The sequence below is a fragment of the Numenius arquata genome, chromosome 1, assembly GCF_964106895.1.
Source record: "Numenius arquata chromosome 1, bNumArq3.hap1.1, whole genome shotgun sequence".
NCBI lineage: Eukaryota > Metazoa > Chordata > Aves > Charadriiformes > Scolopacidae > Numenius > Numenius arquata.
The window spans coordinates 77,736,233-77,758,515 of NC_133576.1; the positions used below are offsets into that span (position 1 = coordinate 77,736,233).

General features: G+C 37.9%; 1 protein-coding gene across 1 annotated transcript in view; it reads right to left on the reverse strand.

Annotated features, from left to right (window-relative positions):
* MYO16 (myosin XVI) overlaps positions 1-22,283 on the reverse strand; it is a 293,425-nt gene that overhangs the window by 205,967 nt on the left and 65,175 nt on the right. Inside the window, exons 5-6 of the mRNA XM_074146466.1 lie at positions 16,573-16,697; positions 12,526-12,651 (exon numbers count right to left, since the gene is read on the reverse strand). Coding sequence (XP_074002567.1) covers positions 12,526-12,651; positions 16,573-16,697 — 251 coding nt within the window. The remainder of the gene's footprint in view (positions 1-12,525; positions 12,652-16,572; positions 16,698-22,283) is intronic.

Consider the following 22,283-nt stretch of genomic DNA (forward strand, 5'->3'; position numbering starts at 1 on the left):
TCAGTCTGTGATAGTTTTAACCTCATTCAGTTATGTTTTAGAAGGAGTATTTTAAAATCTAATTACCAGATCATCAGAACTGTGCCTAAAAGTAGAAATATTTGTAGAATAAGAATAATTACAGCAAATTACTACTATCCAAAGGTATCTCAATGAAGAGCTACAAATGAAGTAGATATGGCTATTTTAAAAGAAACTGCAGTATCTAATGAAATATTGCAAACCTTAAGAAAAATGACAATATATATTTTGATTCTTATTTTCCAGTGTTGTCTTTGCCAATTCATACAAATGAAAAAGCCAGAAGCTTTTTCACCAACCAGAAGCTGCTTGTCCTCATTTTCAAAGGCCTTCATAGATCCTTCACATGCACATATCAGTCATCACACCTCACATCAGTCTGCGATACTTTTTCAAATACCTATTTCTGTGCTTTTTTCTAGGCTGCACCTTATACTACTAAGGAATTCTTCAAAATAGCTGCAAAACTACATTGTAAACCTCCATTCCCAGCCTGTTCTGATGTGATGCTTGCCAAACAGAAAGTCAGGTAAGGAGCTACCATTCCACCACGCAGGTGGGTTGAAAAATGGCTCAATGGCTGGGACCAGAGGATGCTGATCAGTTGCAAGAAATCTAGGTGGAGGTCAGTAACTAGCAGTGTAGCCCAGGGATCAGTATCGGATCCAGTCCTGTTCAACACCTTCATTAATGATCTGGATGATGGGGCAGAGTGCACCCTCAGCAAGTTTGTGGATGACACCAAACTGGGAGAAGTGGCTGATATGCCAGAGGGTTGTGCTGCCATACAAAAGGGACCTTGACAGGCTAGAGAAATGGGCTGACAGGAACCTCATGAAGTTCAACAAGAAGTGCAAAGTCCTGCACCTGGGGACGAACAACTCCAGGAACCAGTACATGCTGGGGGCTGCCTGGATGGAAAGGAGTTTTGTAAAAAAGGACCTGAGGGTTCTGGTAGACACCAAGTTGAACATGAGCCAGCAATGTGATTTGGCCACAAAGAAGGTCAAAAGTATCCTGAGATGCATTAGGAAGAGACATGCCAGCAGGTCGAGAGAGAAGATCTAAATGCTGGTGAGGCCACACCTGGGGAACCATGCACAGTTCTGGCCTCTTCAGTACATAAGAGACATGGATACACTGGAGAGAGTCCAGCAAAAGGCCACTAAGATGATGAAGGGGCTGGAGCACCTCACATATGAGGAAAGGCTGAGAGAGCTGGGACTCTTCAACCTGGAGAAAAGAAGGGTCAGGGGAATCTCATCCATGTGTGTAAATACCTGAAGGGAGGCTGCAAAGAGGACAGAGCTAGACTCTTTTCAGTGGTGCCCAGTAACAGGACCAGAGGCAATGGGCACAAACTGAAACACAGGATGTTCTGCCTGAACATCAGGAAGCACTTTTATACTGTGGGTGTGACCTGGCACTGGCACAGGTTGCCCAGTGAGGTTTTGGAATCTCCATCCTTGGAGACACTCAAAAGCCATTTGTACATGGTCCTGAGCAGCCTGCTCTGGGTGGGCCTACTTGACCAGGGGAGCTGGACTAGATGACCTCCAGAGATCCCTTCAAACCTCAAAATGTTCTGTGATTCTGTGTAATGTGGAAAGGGTCACCTATGACTTTTAGAAAAAAAAAAAAGTCTCCATCAGAATCAATCAAGACAGAATGCATGATCAGATGTGCAGGCAGACCACCACAGTTACACTGAAAGAGCTATGTTTTTTTTTCAAAAATAGCAAGTGGAAAGAAAAGCAGCCTCCCTACAGTGAAACCAAGTTAGTCCTCAGATGAAATATTATGAAGAAATGAAGTGCAATTCGCATTAATTGGAGCAACACTTATGATCTAAGGAGCTAGAAAAACATGCACAGATGAACAGACAAAACACTGACTGGACACAGGAGCACTGGAGTTGAACAGCTCTTTAAACCTAATGTAACATGGAGTGCAACACTGAACATAAAAAGCTAGAAGGGGAAAAAAAAACGCAGCATAAATAAATGTACTGCAATAGGCACACTATGAAGCCTTCAAATACAATTTCCCCCTGCCAAAAAATGGGCCAAGTTTTACCACACATTAAATGTTACCTAAGACAGCCCGACACTCAGTTTCATAAACCACAGGCTTAGGAGCACCAGTGTTGGCCAGCTGACAGACTGTGAGGCCTGTTGCCAGAGATAAGTAACTGCAGTGACAGAGTAGTAAATATGGGGCATGAAAGAGTGATAGAGATTCCTCAAAAATCTCCCTACGCATTTGAGGCTGCACAGGCAGCTCCAAACTGCTCTCAAGCCATGTTAGTTTTACTGCTAGTGAATTAGCTGGGAGCAGAATCAGTGCTCCTGGAAAGTGTCTTCCTCTCCTGTATGGTCAGATATTTTCCTCTGAAGCAACGCACTGGACGCTAGATCTGTGCCAGCAACTGCAAAGGATAAACTGCTGGCTCTGGCTGAGCTTTGAACTTTTGAGTTATATTATCCAAGTCCCAGTGCCACTACCTCAGATCATTTATTCCCTTTTCTTTACCACCAGAGAGATACCTGCTTAAGTTGTAAATTCAGAAAGCTGGAGGTTTTATGCAAATGTCCTGATGTGCTACTTTGCACAGCAATGAATATGCATCGTCCAATTTGCACATACCCCCAGCAGTAAATTCCTTCAGTCCTTCAATTTTCTTACCTGCCAAACCCCAACATTTCTCCACTCCTCTCTTTTCAAAGCTGCACATTTCCTACTGTCCTTAGTGACCTGGGTGACCATCCATCTTTTATTCACACACCCCCATCATTTCTTAGTCCTCAGGCCCTTTTTTCTCTGTTCCCTGTATCTGAGACTTCCAGCTCATTACATGTATCTTCCCAACTTGTTTTCTTCTACCCTTTTATTGGTGCTTGTATCCCTTTCTGTGGGCAATGCTATTTTTTTTTTCCTTCTTGAAATCCATTCCTCAGTTCTCTTTAACTAAGGTCTCCCCACACTCTTCCTGCAATTTCCTTCCACCTGCTGTCATTTTTCAGGTTCCCACTCCATTTTCATTGGATATGGTCCCTAGCATGTGCTCATCCACAGTGACACAAAGCCATATAATAGGAAAGTAGTGGATCAACAACGTTAGATCAAAAACAGTACTATTTTGGAACATCAGTCTCACACCATTGCACGAAACACAGTGAAATTCCCAAGTATTATTTTAATATCTAAGGTGTTTATTCACTAAACACACCAAAACCCTAGGCAGAACACATGAAATACCAGTGATTACACCATTATTATTAGCAGTCTTCACCACTGAGTAAGATGGCCTACATCTCCACTTGTAAGACCCAGTTTTCAATTGCTCATAACAGTAAACGTGACATGACTGGGTTGGAAAATTGCATGTTTACCTCGCTGTGTGATTTTTGTTAGGCAGTTTTCTAGGACTGTTGCCTGTGAGTGCTTATGATTTTTTATTTTTTTTTTAAATTAGGCAGAAAAATATATCAACCAAAAATGAAGCACTTTTGGGAGCTGGATGTGGGAAAATATACTGCTTGACCATTGTAAGCGTCAACGCTTGTATGATTTGAAGACTCTGTATTAGGGAGAGGATGAATTCCATGGCCTAAGAATATTCCTATGTCTGTTTGGAAAACTGTCAAAACTTAGCCAAGTTTCAAACCTTTGAAAAAATCATACCACTACATACTTACAAGACAGTTTTTAGATTATAATGGATAAATCAAAGAGCCCATCTTTGCTAGTATGGTCCACTGTAGGCCTAAATGTTAGTCTGATCAGTAGCAGTGACTCTGTTTAAACATTCACTTGGATGTTTAAAAGATTAGCAATAAGAACATATAAATCAGGGAAGTAGTTTCAATTTTTATTATTGCTATTATCATTACTAAGATTCTGTCATAGAACTGCTGTAACCTCATGCTAGCCACATATTCAGCAGATGGAATAAATAAGATAAGTCATCAATTAAAAAACTGCTTAGAATAACACTGGAGACACGTATTTAACTAATGGAATAGGGTGATAATCAGCACTTCACTAAGCATCAAGGACATTAAGAAGCGAAGTACAGGTGAGGGACCTGTATTCACTTAAGCTACTGGGGAGTGAAACAAACAAAAGCAAATCCCAACACAGAGACTCCCAACATTTGGGAGTAAGGTAATTATTAAACTATTAGAGTTACTGTGAATTGAGTTTTGAAGATCATCTTATTTGTTCCCCAAGACGAAGCCTCCCTTAAAACCAGTCTCATATGTAAACCCCGAAATAAGAGCAATATCATTCAGAAGCTAAATAGCATTTTCTCTGCAATTGCAAACCTGATCCATAGTACTGCACTAGACACAGGAAATGATGCCTGAAACTCATTACAGATCTCCCTTCTTAATACAATATAGATGAGGAAGACTTTTTCTATTTGACTGCAGAAAAAAGGGGACCATAACCACCTGTGGTCAGCAAAGTGGAACAGATTAGAAAAAGTAGGTTGCAGGAATGAGACTAGCAGTAGGGTAGAAAGAGTGGAGGGGAAAAAATAGAACAGAGCATGGATAAAACACTGGACTTTGGGACTAACAGTATGAAATAAATGAAGTGAAAGGGAAGAAAAGAGATGTGGCAAGGAGCCAGGATGTAGACAGAGACAGAGAAAGCAGGAAAAGAAAATGAAAGAAGAAAGTGATATGGTAAGAAAAAACACTGAGATTGGACATGGAAGATGAGGACTGTGAGCAAGTGGGAAAAAGGAATAAGGATAACAGAAGGGCAGGAAGGCTGGCATGAAGCCAAAGCAGAGAAAAGAGAAAGGCTGGATGAGAACCAGGGAGAGGAGGAGGGGCAGAAAATGGCTGTGCAAAGAAATTAGGATTGGGATAAAATGCATATGGAAAGGACATGAAGCCAGGGCAATGAACTGGACAATAAAGCAACAGAATGGAAAAAAGAAAACAAGAATGGTTAAACCTCTGAAATAGTTCAAGTAAAGAAGGACAACCTAATACTGTTTTCAGCTATCTAAGCAAGTGACAAAGGTTACTTAAAAGTTTTCCTACAGCTGAAATAGAGACTTCAGCAGTCTTTCTAGACTGATAACCCACATTTCTGTTTTTCAGTCCACCAGGAAATCAGAGAAAAAAATAAAATAAATCATGGAAAAATATTATGTGATCTTGTGATTAAAGATGCTGATAAGTTATGTTCCTACAGGTTCTATATTAATACTACAAAGAGGATCATAAATTTGGCACTTCTCAAAGTTTGTACCTGAACAGTCTTATTCGACTTCTTTTTCATAAATGCCTCTTGTATATGAGAGAAAGTTACTATAACTGGTACTTCAAGGAAAATGAAATTTATATTGATCACTGACATCCTGCAATAACCAAATAAGTATATGGTGTATTCTGTGCACATCTCAGCTTTAAAAACATACATGTAAACATGGAGAATTTTATAGTAATTTTATAAACTGAGGTTGTCCCTAGTCTGTATATGAAGCTCAAACTTGTAAATCTATTTTCTTATCATTTGGTATTGTGTGAGTCTAGCTTTTCTTGCCTTAATGTTCTGTACCCACAATTAGCATTTGAATCATTTATAAAAACCATCTGAATATACTGAGAGTGAAAGAAAGATATCACAGGCAGAAATCCCAAAGTGGTCTTTCTGCTTGAGGAAAATTAGTGCAATTTGATCTGTAGGGAAATGGTGCTCTTCTACCTGAGTACAGTCACACATGCCGAAGATGAACAAAAAGACTAAAGAAAAGAGGGTGAGATATGTCTGGATAAAACATTCTCTAGAGGATTTTCTGACCATAAATGAAAGATTCCAACTGCTTGACAGGGAAAATATGTATTCCCTGCGTGACTATACTCTATTCTTTTTGAAATTCTGAACAAGCACCCCTTTCTTTAGGCTCTTCTCATTGAAAACATTTGTGGAATACGCAGAAGTCCAGCAACTGCATTCAAAGGAACTGCTAAGGCAATGGCCAAACTTGAATGAGATGAAATATCACTTCCTACAATGGTTCAGATATCCCATCTACATTGAAGCATATTTTAATGATGGATGTGGATCTTTTTCTATTTCGACGTCAACATGCACTTAAAGAAAAGAAAATGAAACTATATTCACAGTTGAGTCAAACGACTAATGTGTTTTGCAAACGATGAGCAAATTAGATCACGTAGTAAGAAGGTGTGTTCTCTCAGACTTCAGCAAGAAGCACAGAGTCCCTTCTATGATCAGAAAGAAATGCTGTGTTTTGATGAACTAACTGGACAGAGGAGTATGATTCAGTCCAGGCAAACAAGCCAACCAAATGTGTGTTAAGGGAGAATATACTTAGAGAATGGCAATTTCACACATGAATTTTGAAAATGACACAGGATGTATATAACATGCAAAGAAACATGAGGTAGGTATCTGAGCTCTCTAAATAAATTTTATTTATTTGGGATATTTCCAATTTATTGATGGGAAGAAATCCTTGCTAATGCAGGAGTTACTCTTGGAGAGGTACAGTCAGCAATTCAATGATTCCCTTATCCTTTTTTTTGACATCATGAAACTGTTAAACTTCAAAGCCAGAGCCTAAATCTGTCTTGCTAAATAAGAGAGTACAATGGAGCAAGCTTAAGCATCCCTTATAATTCACATTGCTTAACTGTTAGCTCTGTCCCTGACTACTTTGGACCACTCCAACCAGCTCTCTACAAACAAGACTAATCTCCTATAAAGGAAACTAGCTCTAAACAATATGAATGTGAGCCAGACTGTTGCCTGGCTTAATCCCTAGCCTTCTTTTATTTAGCAATTTAACAGTTTAGAAATAGGCAGCATCCCCCAAGGATGAAATTTTGGGAGAGGTAGTGTTTAAGCTATTGGGGAGTCAGCTATGACCTGCATGCCTGCGATAGTTGGTTTGAAAGGTGACATTTCTGTGATAAACAACAAAGAAACAGCTTGTGCCTGGGAACTGTGCCAAAGTACCCAAGGCAAACGTCAGAGCTGCAGCCTATTCCCACCACGGGGAGGGCAAGTGTGTGCTCTCCTGATCACAGCAGCCTGGAAGTTGTCCAATGGGGACAGCGCTACCAGTGCCAGATTACTAGCTGTTCACAAAGCGATTGCTGTGCTAAATGCAAATTAGGGGGCCAGCCTGAGAAATGCAAGTCGCCCTTCTGCAGTTGGTATCAGTGCCAGCATAGGCGGTGTGGTACCTAAGTGACAGTGTGTGCCCCACTCTGGTGTGCACAGGCAGCAGACACGTGCACCAGCACTCCCCATGCTGTACGTGAATGAGACAAGGGAATTCAAACTGCCATCAATAGCAGTATTAATAATGTATATGTCCAAAAGGCCCTGTTAAATTTATGTAGGCAACCTTGGCGTATTCTAATTTCTTGAGGCTTGTTTTCCTACCTTCATAATCTGAAGAGTTTTTTGTGTGTCGCTGATGCAGATTTACATGTGTGTTGAAGAGGTTATTATATGCCATCATTTTATTAAGGTAAAATTACTAAGGTAAGCTACTCTGACCTTAATAATTCAACAATATCCATTTTTGGTATAATGTCAGAATCTCAATGTGCATTAAAAATAAAAACTTGCTTTTAGCCCTGGTAGTTACAGGGGTGAAAATGACAACAGTCCTAGAAACTCTGAATAACCTTCCTTAAGAATATGCCTATTTTTTAATGCTAATACCATTATTTTTTAATGTTTGCAGCTGATAGTATTTCAGTTAATAGTCTATTGCACTTATTGGTAACCTAATCTGTTTCTGAAAAGCAGAGCTTCATATTACAGAGAGAGTGACCTTTAGGCAGTAACCTCAGTTGCCTTATTCTGCACTCAGCAGTACCTTGTACATAACTCTCAAGCTCACTAGTAGTATCCTGTACTCCTATGCAAGAAAGATGTTCTACTCTGGATCTACACACTGGCGCTAACAGGACAACTCATTTATAATTTATGCATGCTCTTTTTCAATATTTGGACTAATACCATTATAGCAAATTTTAAGTTGGTAAATTTACCCATGAGACTGCTTTTTAAAAAAAAAAAATATATGTAAAGACAGGTATAGATTATATTTTTTTTAAATCAGATAACACATACTGGCTCTTAAAGCTCTTAGCTATTCCCTGTTTGGAAACAATGCAACAACTTACTGCTATGTTTTGCTTTTGATAAGATAGCTATTGTTGTAAGTATTTAACTCTACTTCCTCTGTAGGAATCACTCTGTGAAGCATTACGCTGTCTAAGAGTAAGCAAGGCATCAACTCCATGCCCCTTTCATGATGACTGAGGAGACCTAGCACATCGAGAGGGCTGCTGACACATCCTTTGGCCCTTTTGCCCTGCACTTTGGTCTGGATTCCTCCCGTAAAATTTTAAAATGTTCGTTAGACTTCTAACATATGCTAGCTGCCCATGACCTCTATCATTGGGGAGGGTAAGACCTCTAAGTAATGATTCATCCTATCTACTTTAAACGCACCTCCTAGATTTGTCCGAATTATGCTCTGGAGGTGATTCTCTATGTAAGACAACACAAAGCTTTGACTCTATACTTAAGAATCCCATCCTAAATAAAACTGGTTTTGCCATTATCAAGCTGTCTCTACAAGCCAGGTTTTGACTGTATGTATGTAAGGTCTACACCATAAAAGACTTTAAAAACTAAACGTGTAATTTGTATAACTAATCCAATTGCATTTTATTAAGGTAAGTAGATTATCCAAATGAAAAATATATCTGAATTATTACAATTTTTGTAGATATTTTATAAACAGAAAAATCTATCTGTCCTTATGACTCATGGAATATAATATTAATTATATATTGGATGTGGTTTGGCTGCAGGTCTTGCAGCAGAAGTGCTAGTGAACTACTGAACATCAGTGGTTTAGAACGGGTTTTTTGAAACTCCTGTGACCAGTCGTTAAAGGATCATTGTTTATTAGACAAGCTGTGAGACAAGAGAATCCTACTTTTCTGTTCAGATACATTTCTGGAGGGATAAAAAAGAAAAACCTCTCAAGAATTGAAAAGAACATCAAACGAAAACCAAATAGACTTTTTTACAGTATTCTACTAGAACATACAGAATTATCACTATAATAAGTTTTAAAGTGAGACTTTTAAAAAAACCCTGCCACAAATATGTGTTCCAAGAGGGTGAAACCATAAGGGACAGAGTTCAGAATTTATATTAATGACTTCATCAGGAAACATTAATATTTTTGGCTAAGAAAGAACTATTTCCTCATAAATATATTTTAATTTAAAACAGACTATCCAAATCATGTCTTGACTAAGATTATTCCCATTCTGCCATACTACTTTTCCCCAAAAATAGTAACAATGCTTATATTTGTCTATAACTAATTACTCAAAATGGAATTCTAAATATGATATGCACATGAATTCATACTAAGGCTAAAAGATGTTTCAAAATTATCATCATAAGACAGGAAATTTTAAAAACATTCTGATGGCTTAGCTACTGGACAAAATATTTCTCCTGATATCTAATAAATCCTTCTTATAAAAGTATTTAAATTATTTACTTGTTTCTTACAAACAGAATACATATAAAAGCCATATTTACTCCTAAATAAGGATGGCAAATTATCTATAATGATAATAAGGTATCTCCAAATTGTATTATTCATTAACAGTACAAAGGGAGGATATTTGCTCTGTATATTGTTAATTTTAGTGAGGAAGAGTGCAACAGTTACTTCATTTGTCTTCCTCCAAGTGTACCCATAGTGTTTGTACAGTGACTAGCACAAGTGGTCCCTGCTTTCTCATCAAAAGCTCCTGGAATAGTAAGAATCACAGCCATCGTCATCTGAGACATAAAGGGAGACATAGCTCAAGACAAAAGTCAGCAAAAAAAATCATCTCACAAAAATCAGCAATGTGAGCTCTTAGAATACTTCAAAGGGAAAGACATTTCTGTTAGTCACTTTCAATTACAAACTGTACATGTATGGGGCTGTTTCAAAAAGAAAAATGTCTAGCTTCATGACAAAAAGGGTATTTCAAGTCATCCAGGGTTAGCGTAGCAAACATTTATGTGTTAACACATATACAACCAAAGAGAAGTTCTTCCTCAGTGCTTTCAAGTCAATCCTTTCAACTCCTTGTTTAATAAAACCAGTGTTTAGGCTTCACACTAGAAGAGACTTACAGCCATTGTGCAACTACATCAATGCAGTTCAAAGCCTGAACTTGCAAGCCATCCTGAAACGTTGGAAAAAGTAGCTCAAGCTCAAGACTACATCACTGCAATCACATTACTTCTGAGTAAGAGTTTTCTTGCCCTACTGAACTCTGAACATGGGTAGAGTGAGTAGGTCCCTGCCTGATCCAGAGGGATCAATGAGAACAGTGGAACTACAAAACAGCACATGACGAGATGGGATGAGAAAAATAAAACTACATGCAGAACATCACTGATGCCTCACTTGCTAACAAAACTTCGGTTCAGTATATTTTTGCAGAAAAATTTTCTCTGTAAATTTAACCTTACAGAAATTGCTGAGGGTACCCTTCAGGCCATACATACGTACACCAATGACTTAAATCTATTATGAAAATACGCTGAGCTTTCATACTCTGTAAAAGAGCAGATATAGGGTATCGCAATAGCAGAAATCGGCATCCCAACAGAACCAACTAGTCTCCAGAACATTTATTTTACTATTATTTTTTAACATTTTTACCATCTTCTTGCTATAAAGTGTATTATTTATCTTCTGAAGTCCAAAAAGAGGTTGGAAGCCATTTATTCAATGAAAATGAGAACACATGCAATAAGAAAACACAGGTATGTCATTTTAATAAGCAATGGGACATGAGTCAATATATAACCTAAGTACTGTATTTTATCCTTAAATGGTTTTGCAAACCTAAAAATATATTGTATACATAGTAGTTTTCTGAAGAAGATAGTCTGTTGGGCGAATTACAATATATATGCATAAGTACTTCAATTACGTCTGTCTACGCACATGCATGTCTTTTTTACTTTTAATTAGACATTTTGGCATGCTTAGAATCTACTCCTTAAACCTTAACATGTAGATCACCTGCAGTGAAAGACTTAAAAGAAAAAAAAAGAGAATTCCACTGAAAAAGCAATCTTGGCTTCATATTAGATCACTAAGGGTGTAGTAAAATCAAGTGCATCCCACACCTTTTATCTCAGCACCTTCATCTTTTAATTCACAGGTTTACTCACATGAATACCAAAAACCAACTGAGATACCAGAAACAGACATGAACAAAAATGCTAGTTCTTCTCAGTCGTGGGCTGGAGATTCAGCTAAATGAGACTGTCTCAACTGAGATCAGAAACAGAATTTAGATTACCTAGCTATGGAGTTCATACTCCAGCAGAAGTCCATGAGGATTTTTATTTATATTTACTAGAAAATAAAAAAAAAAGAAAACCACACAGAGTCCTGCTTAGGATCAAGAACTTTTTGCCATTCTGAGTTACGTTTAAAAGCATGGGTGATAGAAACAGGCATGACAAGATGACAAAGTACCAAAGAAACAGGGGAATGGCTTGACAGCTACAATTCATAGCATTTTCTGACTAACTCAGTACACCCAAATCCACAGTGTCAGGAAGGATATCCCTGCCATCAGCAGGAATCTAAACAGAAGAAAGCAATTTGTATTCAGACGAAGCCCGGGAAGCTCAGTCTTGCGTCCATGAAGAGGAGACCCAGCCCCTCCTGGTGGAATATAAGGATAGGACGGGACAAGTTTTCCAGGAGCTGCAGCAAAGACCTGACAGGATAAAGGGCAGGAAGATGGGAGGTTGACCTCGGATGCATCAGAGGTTTTTGGAAGGTAGCTGTGGATAAGGGGTGATTTGTGAGCCATGAGGTGGGTCAGTGGGAGCTGTGGGGAGCTCTCCTGAAGTGATTATGCATAGGCGCACTGAGCATGTCCTGGGAGAATGAGGATGAAGGAAAAGTGAAAAGGTGGGTTGTTAAGAGTCACAAGTCATGTTCAGGCACAGCCTCCAAATCCTAAACCCAGAGCACCCTTTCACAACTCAATCACTGGAAAACTTTGAATGCAACTGCTGTGTTAAGTGGATCCTAGACAATCATTCAGAGCTATACACACCAAAAAGAAGTTAGATAAAAATAAGAGTTTGACATCAGAATATAAGAAAATAACAGACAAAAGTGCTTATTTTGGCACCCTTTCAAATTTCAGTGCAGATTTATTTTTTGCTGGAGAAAAACTGCTGTTGATGGTAGATATATTTTGGTATTGGGTTGATAGCTGTACAATGTTTATTCTCAAATGATCTCTGTCATTTGAGATGCTACCTACAGAAATGTGTAAGCTTTTAAAACTAGAATAGTCTCCTTGACTTGAAAGTACTTGCTATTGCTACAAAAGAACTACCACAAAGAAAAGAGAATCAGGTGAAAAAATCATGCTTTACCTGTCCATACTTTGCAGCTAAATGTAGGGGTGTCCAGTACTGATTATCCACTGCATTGAGATCAGCCCCATGATCCATCATCAGAGATGCAACATTCTTGTATCCATTAGCGCAGGCCATGTGTAGCTGCAATAAAAAAGTATCTTGACAGTTTAAAGAACTCAGAAAAACCCATGACGCGCTACTGCATGTCTTGGCTGCAGCACAGACCTAACTGGCTAAATCGAGATAGCAACAAATATAAAATACACGTGATAACAACAGACTAGAACACCACTACTGAATCTTTTTTAGCTTTTATAAACAAAACCCACCAAAAAATAAGAATGTCAGCTTACTGACATGTATTAAAGTAATATAGCATCACTAAGTATTTTTCATGCAGTTTCAAGCAAATGTCCTTTCAAACATGTTCACAAACTTCATGAGCCCACATATATTCATTTCAGCAGAGTGTGGCCTAGACCTAACCTTCTTTTATGGTAGTTCAAATATCCCAGATGTAAGCTGACACTACCCCAAAATGAATGAGTTAACACATAATCAAACCAAGGACATTGAGTTTGCAGCACAAAATGAGTCACAAAAAAATACTTTTTCAGTTTTGAACCACAGAGATTTTATTTCCTTTACTTGCATTGCTTCCCCAGATAATTATTTGGAGTGGTATTTGTTTTAATAATTTTAGTTGATTGTCTGTGTCAGTAAGCTTCATTTCACGAGTCAAAGCGTAACAGAGAGACGGGGGGAAATGCTGTAACCGAATGACAGAAACTCATGTCAGCAGGTACCTCGGGGAGGTCACGTAGTGCAACTTCCTGCTTAAGCAGGGACAATTTCAAAGGTAGCTATGTTTGTTCGTGGCTTGTCATTCTGAGTAGCAAATATAGTATGAGTGATAAGGTACTGGAAAGTGCAGTGGCAAGAAGGGGAATGAGGAAACTCAAAAATATCTTTGTTAATGGCTGATTTGAGAAACTGTACATTAACTTTTGCAATATAATAATGTTTAAGGCTATATATGTGTTCAGCATTTATATCAGCAATTAATTCCACCACAGATAGTATTTACAGAATGAGATTGAAAAAAATACACAGATAGATTTTAATTTTTATTTAATTAATATAAATACAAAGTATGTAAAATAAATATAAAAGCAATATAAAATCAATATAATACCAAACAGGACTTCTCAAGAGAGAAAGAGAAAAAGCGATCATAGAGGAAGACATAGTAGGGCAATACTCTCATAATAAGCAAGTGAAACAGGAAAATACAATGAAAGATGCATTGCATCCATCATGAAAAAATCAGGAAAAAATTGTCATTTGCAGGTTTTGGTGGAAATTGTTTCTTAAGTCTGGTGAATAATTCTGTTGAGGAACATACTTCACATGACCAGATTGATCCAGGTTACAGTTTAGGGATGTTTATTTTCTCATGGTTCTCTGCTATGATTTCAAACATTCTCTCCAATTCTGGGAGCAAAAGGGACACAAATTGTATTTGGAAACTGGCACATCCCCAGTCAGAAGGAGACAGATGGTCAGTAAGAACAGGGCTCAGGAAGACTGCAGAAATGGAGAACTGGGATTATAGGTGGTAACCTGTATCCTCAAATCATGTAGCCCAACTACATGATTTTTTTCCCTTGAAGAAATGTTAGCTGAAGAGATTATTTTTCTGAGGACTGAAACGGATGGCTAATGGCAAGGAAAAGGTATTGCAGTAAACCCATTACTACAACTATGTAGTTCCATAGTCACTACAAGCATAAGAGACACACCAAAACCAGAGTCCAGGATATTATTTGCCTTATTTGCTATTCCTGGTTCAGCTGCACCTGCACAGTATGCCTAAAGTTTTCTCTATGAACATGCTTGATGCAAAGGCATGAAACATACAGCTCATCAAAAATCCTCTCCTGAAAAGGGGGTAGAATATCCCTGCCCTGGGGGCAGAACACCAATTCTGTAGGCTATAAATGTTCTAATTTCAAATGTACAAAATCCTCAAAATTTCCCCATAATTTGACGTAACTTCAGCTTTTCTTCTGTTTTAACAGAAGAAACTGCATTTTCTATTCAGACATCAATTTGACAAGCGCTATTTTGACGCAGTTTAAAAGCTCACAGGACAAAGGATATATTTTATGACTGAAATCTTTCAAAGAAAAAATGATTACTGGAGAATTTAGCAGAAAAATTAATTTTTCCATCTATCATTCTGTGTCTGTATTGCATGCGCATGTATGTATGCGCTATGAATCCATGAGAATGTGTGCATTTATATACTTGTGGCATCATTTTTTTGCATGATTTTGCCTCTTAATTTACACATGGACTTAGATATATTCATTCTATCAAGAGAAAACAAATCTCATTTGCTACTTACAATGGAGATATTTGTTGTTTTCTCTGTACGGATAGATGCAGAGGAACACAAAACTATTCCCAGAACCCTTTGATACACATACAGCTTTCACAGACTGGCTGACTCCACACCCATGAATAGAGACAGAGCAGTTTAACAAATTCTGGATTTCCCACCAATTTGTCAGACAAAAGTTTCACATAATAGAAATCTCAAACAAAAGCAAAATGATCCACTCTGTAGCTACTTGTTGCAAGACCATGAAAAAAGTTCAAAAACTCAAAGTTCAACATAAAAACTGTTCATGCAAAAAATGTCCCCTTTCTCAACATCCCACCAAGCAAACAACAAAAACCAAACTATCCACAATGCTTTTCTCCTAGTACTTGCAGTACTGTTAAACAAACGTCAGACATGCATTTCAACTATTCCAGCTAACTACAGAAAAGGTTTTACACAGTGATAAGTTCATAACTCAGTTTAACTAAGCCAATTCAGACTAAAGAAGCAATAAGAGTAAAGTACAATAGAAACAGCTTTGCATTATACTGTGATTTAGCAGCTTAGGTTAAATGCATCAGAAAACTGCAAGTTAAATTAATGCTTTTATAAATTAAACTAAAGGTTGCATCGTTTCCTCCCACCCCTCCCTTGCTTCCCTCCTGCTTTTAACAACAGTTAACTGCCTTGGGGTGGCCATCCCAAAAGTCGTAACTTTCTGTATAGACAGAGCCAGTGGCTGGATTCATCAACCCCAGATACAAGGCTGCTAACCTTTTCAGTTACAGTTTAAACACCTCACAGGTATTAAAATATGGAATAAAATACTAATGATTCAGTGTATTAATTTATTAATTCAGTATCGTGCAATGTAATTCAGCATAAATGCTGAAATAATAATAATAATGTTCAGTTCAGCTTTTCTACTTATTTTAGTACAGTATTTGCAGGAAAGCACAAAAGAATTTTAAAAAGTTATTCAGTATCTTAATGCTGCTGATGACCATTTACTGGTTGATAATTTTATATGCAGAGAGAACATTCCACGGACGTGCTATCTAGGGAAAAATACATTAATTTTAAAATTATTTGACAGCTGAAGAAGTAGCAACACTGAAAAAACAAAGGGATAGAAGATCTATTGGCAGAAAAAAGTATAATGACACCCAGTGACTGCAAATAACTTGTAAATTTGGAAGAAGGAGTACTTATCCACTGATATGGTGGACGCTTCATTATGCTGAATCCAGCTGGGGTAGTTTCATAAAACATTGTTTTAGCTTGGCTCAGTCAGAAGATATGAGCCTAAAATAGGAATCACTAAGAGAAGTTTCAGGCCCTCTCTTACACAGAATGTCAGCGACCAATAGTATGTGCTTCAGTTCTAAACTACAGTGCCTTTTTTTTTTTTTTGCTATAAATTTTTGTGTTGCTTATTCTGTGGCTAAGAGTAAGAAAGTTGTCACTAAGGCACAGATGTTGCACCAGCTTATTTTAAAATCTGTACTATGCATCACATTGACATACATTTATTTTTAAAAGGGCCAGATGAAACCCAAAATCTTGCATTAGCTCATTTTGCTTCTTAGAGAATTGCCTCACAAACATGCTCACCAGAACACAGCTGAAGTACATGCATATTCAGAGGGTGATGATCACACATTCCCACTCACCAGGGTAACTCCTTCTTCATTCTTTTGATTCACACTTCCTCCACTTGATATGAGCTGTCGGACATCTGTAAGCATTGTCACAGATCTCTGTATCTTCATTTGGCGCAATGAATTCAGCTCTACACCTGGAAAAAAGAAAGGGCTGAAACCTGCTATTTCATTCATCTATAAAGAACAGATAATATGATTTTGTGTTCTAGGCTTGTAAAAGCTTAACTAACATTTAGTTAGACTTCAGTGTATTTTTATAGAACATGTTTACTTCCTTATTATTTACCGACAAGTTTACTCATATCTTTACTTATCAGTCACTATGTGGATGATTTAATGCCAATTAGTAAGAACAAATAAATGGTCCTGATCCCCTACTGACTGGCAGAAGCAGCTGTAGGTAAAGCAGTTGTAATATCAAGTCCACTGGGATTGTGAAAATAGCTGCGAATGGGGAAAGAATTAAACACTTTAAGGAAGCCACTCAAGTCTTTGGATCTTATTTAATGAAAATTATTTTTGGCTGCATTCTTTCAGCCCTGTGTATACATCACAGTGCCCAGACCAGCCCCTCAAATTTGTCAGCTCAACTGCTTGAGAGATTCTGAAGTGAAGCAAATGACATTAAAACTCAACACTTTTTCATCTGCCTGGCTTATTTTTAACTGGGATTAGTTCTTCAGCTGAGCCTAGACCACTACAAAGCCCCATAAACGAAGAGAAGACATGGTATGGAGGCAGGAGCAAATGGGAGGGGATGAAAGGAATGAAGGGCGCGGGATTGCTTGTGTCAGCATTGCTACTGAAAGAAACAGTTGTCAAACTACAGCTTTAAAAGGAAGATAAGCAAGGCAGTCTATAACCAAAAGAAAGCATGGCCTCCAGTCTGAAGAGATTTAAAATTAGAAACAGAGGGTACAATAAAATTGCTAAGTGGCTGTGGCTTGATTGAAATATCTAACCAAAATTCAGGGCTTGATTCTTTTGCTCCTAGCTTCATGTGGTTACTTCCTCTCTGCCCTGGTCATGACAGAACAGAAACCATACGAATAAATAATTTCTTAATTCTCTTCTACATTTGTTAATGAGCTGAAAAGTTACAAATAATACATTAATTTAATAAATATATATTTAACTTAAATATTTTTGTTTGAACAATTCATTTTATATTTTATCTTCAACAATTCTTGCAGTTTTTTACATTACTAAAACAACTGAAGCATGTTTCAGAGTAAAAGCATATTTTAAGTCCCTTAGTTTTAACGTACCCTTGAACTCATCTAAATGGGTGTACCATATGCAGTTCAGCAAAGAATCCCATTTGTTTTCTTTCTCTAACATGCTATTCTACACACTGCTTTAGGTTCTGAATTTTATTTGCTTACAGCACTTCTAAAAGTTTCAGCTCGGAGGCGAAATGTTCAGTGTGAACACTGTCTTGCTGGCCACAATTACGTATTCTTGTATTTTCACCTGTCACCTAATTGATACTAAATGACACCAAATGTAAAACACAAATATAAACTTAAGCTGGAGAAAATGAGATGGTTTTTGTATCTGGACAAAAACCTGTTATCTTTCACAAATGCAATTCAGACAAACATATACATACTTACATATATATACACATTTGATACTGACAGCTTAAATTAGATAACCAGCCAAAATCAGAATCTACTAACATCCTATGGCCTGCAGATTTCATAGGATATGCTGATTATCTCCTTTCATGTAAATTACAGTAATGGCTACAAGTCCAGAGCAGAGGCCAGCTGAGTCCTCTCAGCCTTTTCAAGCAATTTACAACTGACTTACACTCAGCATGGTCAGAGAATTAATTTATCAGTATATTCTTATACTAACAACGAAATATTGATCCTTACACCTTGTAAATTGCATTTTATAGAACCTGGTGCATGCTGTTTGGGGCGCCAAAAAACCTGGCTGTTGAAAGATTAACTTTGCTCATGCTGAAGGAGGAATCAAGAATCAAGAATAGAGCTCAGCTGCATCAATTGCTACATATGTTCTATCACAAATATAATTACACCCATCAGCTCAGAGAAAATGCATAAACAATACTACACAGCAACAGAAGGTACAGTCTATGTGAATCTCAAGATGGCTTTACTGATTTCAAACTAATAGTTGTATCAAGGAATGATACACGTTTCATTAAACAAATAGCAGTAAACAGCCTGGCAAGTGAGCTATCACAGTGACATGTTCAACAGGCTTCATTTTTCAAAAATTCAAAGGAGTTTTGAAAATGCTACAGAAAAAACAGACATATCCTTCCTCTGCCTTTATAGGAAACAGAATGTAAACATGAAAAAATATTCTAAATCGCAACCTTAGAATTGCAGAGTTTTGAATTCCAAGAACCAGGGAACTGTTAGCCTTCAGTGAAGGCTTCTCCAGCGGGTAGCTGAGAAGCAGCTTTACCAAGTGTGCACATGTATTATCGTCTGAAGCTCAGACAAGGAGACCTGATCTCAGTAACTGCCTCCCCTTAACCAAGTTTGTAATTCTGGAGAGTCCACTCTCCCTCCCTAGGGAGTGATACTTTTCATGAGTTTAGATGGAGCAACAAAATGTTACTCACGCAGTAAGTAATTCTTGCTGCCCGAATCAAAGAATGACCTTCATGTTGCTTTTCAAAGGGGAAATATGGTTTAGATATTCAGCTGAAATGGGACGACAGCCAGCATGAATAAATAGGGGAAGAAAACCAAATGAGCATGTACTATGGGAATGGATTCACATTTTAAGAAATGGAAAGTCAAAAAGAAAGGCATAGGATGGAAAATATGCCCCAAATACCCTGTAAAATCAGAACAAGAGCTACATGCTCACAAATTCTGCAGGAGATGAGATGGAGATGGAACAATTAAAACAGTAGTGACCCTGTAGGGCACAGCATTTGGTGATGAGTATCAGTGCTGATGACGGGCAAGAGCTTAACCTAAAAGCAACAAAATGTATTACATCTCACTGTTTAAGAAAAACACCTGACAAAGCCATTTCACATGCTTTGGCTGTCTCACCTCCTCTGGCATATGGTTATAGAACTGACAATCTGAAGGAATGTAAAAACCTCAGATAAAAAGGGAGAAAGTAACTTTCAACAAGTTGCAGTGGTAATAAAAATATAGGGCAAACAGAACAGAAAATTGGTATAAAAAATATTTTCCTCAGAAATGTCCAGTGCTAAGAAGTCTCTCCATCTGCAAGGAGAACACCCATTCCTGTGAGCACCATTCCAAATTGCACCTTTCCAGCCGGCTTAAGTGTCTTTAGGAGAGGTCAATATCATCTTGTCTTGCAAATACAAATGTACATTAAAAAGTTGCAGCAGCCTTGAGAAGTCAATCTCTCCTCTCCTCTTTACTTAAGTCCTCTCACCTTGTCTATATCTGCCCTATCTGCACAGAGCTGTAAGCGCAGCAAGGCTCTTTTACACCCCGAGTGTGATGAGCCTGTCTGTACTCTTCTGTAATTCTTGGGACACCATGGTACAGAATTTCTTTTTTTTTTTTTTTTTTGTCCTGTGCAGCATAGTATAGAATAGGATAGACACGTTCACAAACAAGCAATGAGAAAAAAGAGTCATGGTACCACTCTTGAAATACTCATTTTCAACTCATGAAAATATTCAGGTGTGGCTGTTACTTTATCGAGCTTAATTTGCTTAAAGTTTTAGAAGGAGTTTTCTGGCTGCTTACTAGGTAGCTTTGTAAATAGTATTATTTTTGTTAAATTACATGGTTCAGTAGCTCTTGTGCATATCACTTGGCGTTATGTGCATCTGATTTTCAAACGTCAGCATATGAATAGATATGCTATAGCAACATTTATTACCTGAGAAGGGAAGCCAATATTTTCAGTATCTGCAAAAGAATGTATACTTGCAAAACTAATGAGGCCTATAGCTCTAATGCAGAAGTACCTACTGATTGTTGTTGGTGGGTTTTACCTCTTTGCCTTTAAAGCTATTATTACATATGCTTAGTCTGAAAATGCTATCAGAAATTAAATTCCCATCTTCTTCTCATGTAGACATCAGAGTGACAGTCCTCCTACTCTAGTGAAACATGCTTTTTTTTCCCCTCTCTCTTCTATAATAAGGATGTTGATGACCCTTCCAGCTAAAATTAGTTAAATGAACTGTCTCTTCTTAACTTGTATGAAAACAAAAATAATTTTTGCAATTTGTTTTAACAGACTGGCACAATCTCAAGGTTTAATACTAAAGCATTCATCTGTGGGTATGTCTTCCATATTTTTTATTTGTTACATTAATACTAGAACACAGAAGCAAAACAAGTGTATCATTGTCTATGGTTATTACATGATACTTATTGTGATAAGTATCATGTCTGAAATGAGCTCATCACACACGGTACTTCTGTCCTCAGGATTTCTCTGTAAGTTCTTAATATGCTATGGTTGGATGTTTGTGTGAGAGAGCAGTAAAAGCAGTCTACTTAACACGTGCCAAGAAGCTGAAGGTGCACACAGAGCAGACAAGGCAGTGTCCTCGCTGACCAGGGCACAGCCCCACAGTACCCGAACAAGAAAATCAAGCAGATCTAGTGATGGGAATCGGGGCCAAGTGACAGTCCTGTGACTGCCAGAAGCCTGTAGTGACAAATCCAGACAAATCAGGTGAAACCAGGAAGTCAAATCAGCGGTTCAGGATCGGGGTCAGCAAGGTTCATGGCTGGTCATAGGCATACCTCAAGCAAGGACCAAGGGCAAGGACCTGAGCCATCCTGAGCCAAAGGACAGGTGACACATCATGACAAGGCTTCTCCCGGCTCTGCCTTACAACTTAGCTCTTTCCTCAGGCAGCCGCTCCCAGGCTGTACCAGCGGTACCATGTCAGAGCTGGCTTTGAGCACGGGCAGCCAAGCCCCTGCGAGTGGGGGACAGGTCTCAGGACCACTGGGTGGACTCTAGGCACTGAAAAATTTTTTTCTAACTTGCTAAAGGTTATAGTTTTAGGAATTCTATAAAAAATTGTAATTTATTTCTGATGGTAACAGAATTAGATTATTCATCTGTAAATTGTTTGAAAGGATAATAAAAGGGCATTCCCAGTTTCTGATGTTCTTCACAACCTTTCTTCAAATCTTTGCAAAGGCTATTAGTCTAGGAAATGTCTGTTTTCTTTCTAGCATCAGTTAAAAAGTAACTGGCTATCTTAAACTATTGGCTATAACTTAAAATGTTAATTCAAGTGCCAAAAGTCTGCACAGTGAGTTTAGAAGTTTTCCTTTAGATAGAAACGTATGGGTAACAAAATGTTTCCATATGACGGGCTTTTTTCTTTAGATCACTTTTAAACATCCATGCATTTCCATGCTGGAAACACAAATATTTAAGAGAAGTCTAAGACTCCAAAGTCAATTCCCCAAGAGTTAGGAAATATAAAAGTTAAAGTAGCTTATTCAAGCTTGTATTAGAAAACATAAAGGCCAAAGGAAGACAGATGAGCATTCTCAACTACAACATTTTCAATGTGTCACATTTTCTGTGTTTCATTTTTAGGACTCAGAAACCTACTGAAACAAGTCATTTAGTCCCTTTTTCTTACTGGCAACACCATCTCCTAATCCGTATCAGCTATTAATCAAGCTCTCAACAGAAAACGCAGATTTTTTGTGCATGATTATCTTATGGGTAGGTAGTTCTCAATCAGCAAGAATCAGCGTGAA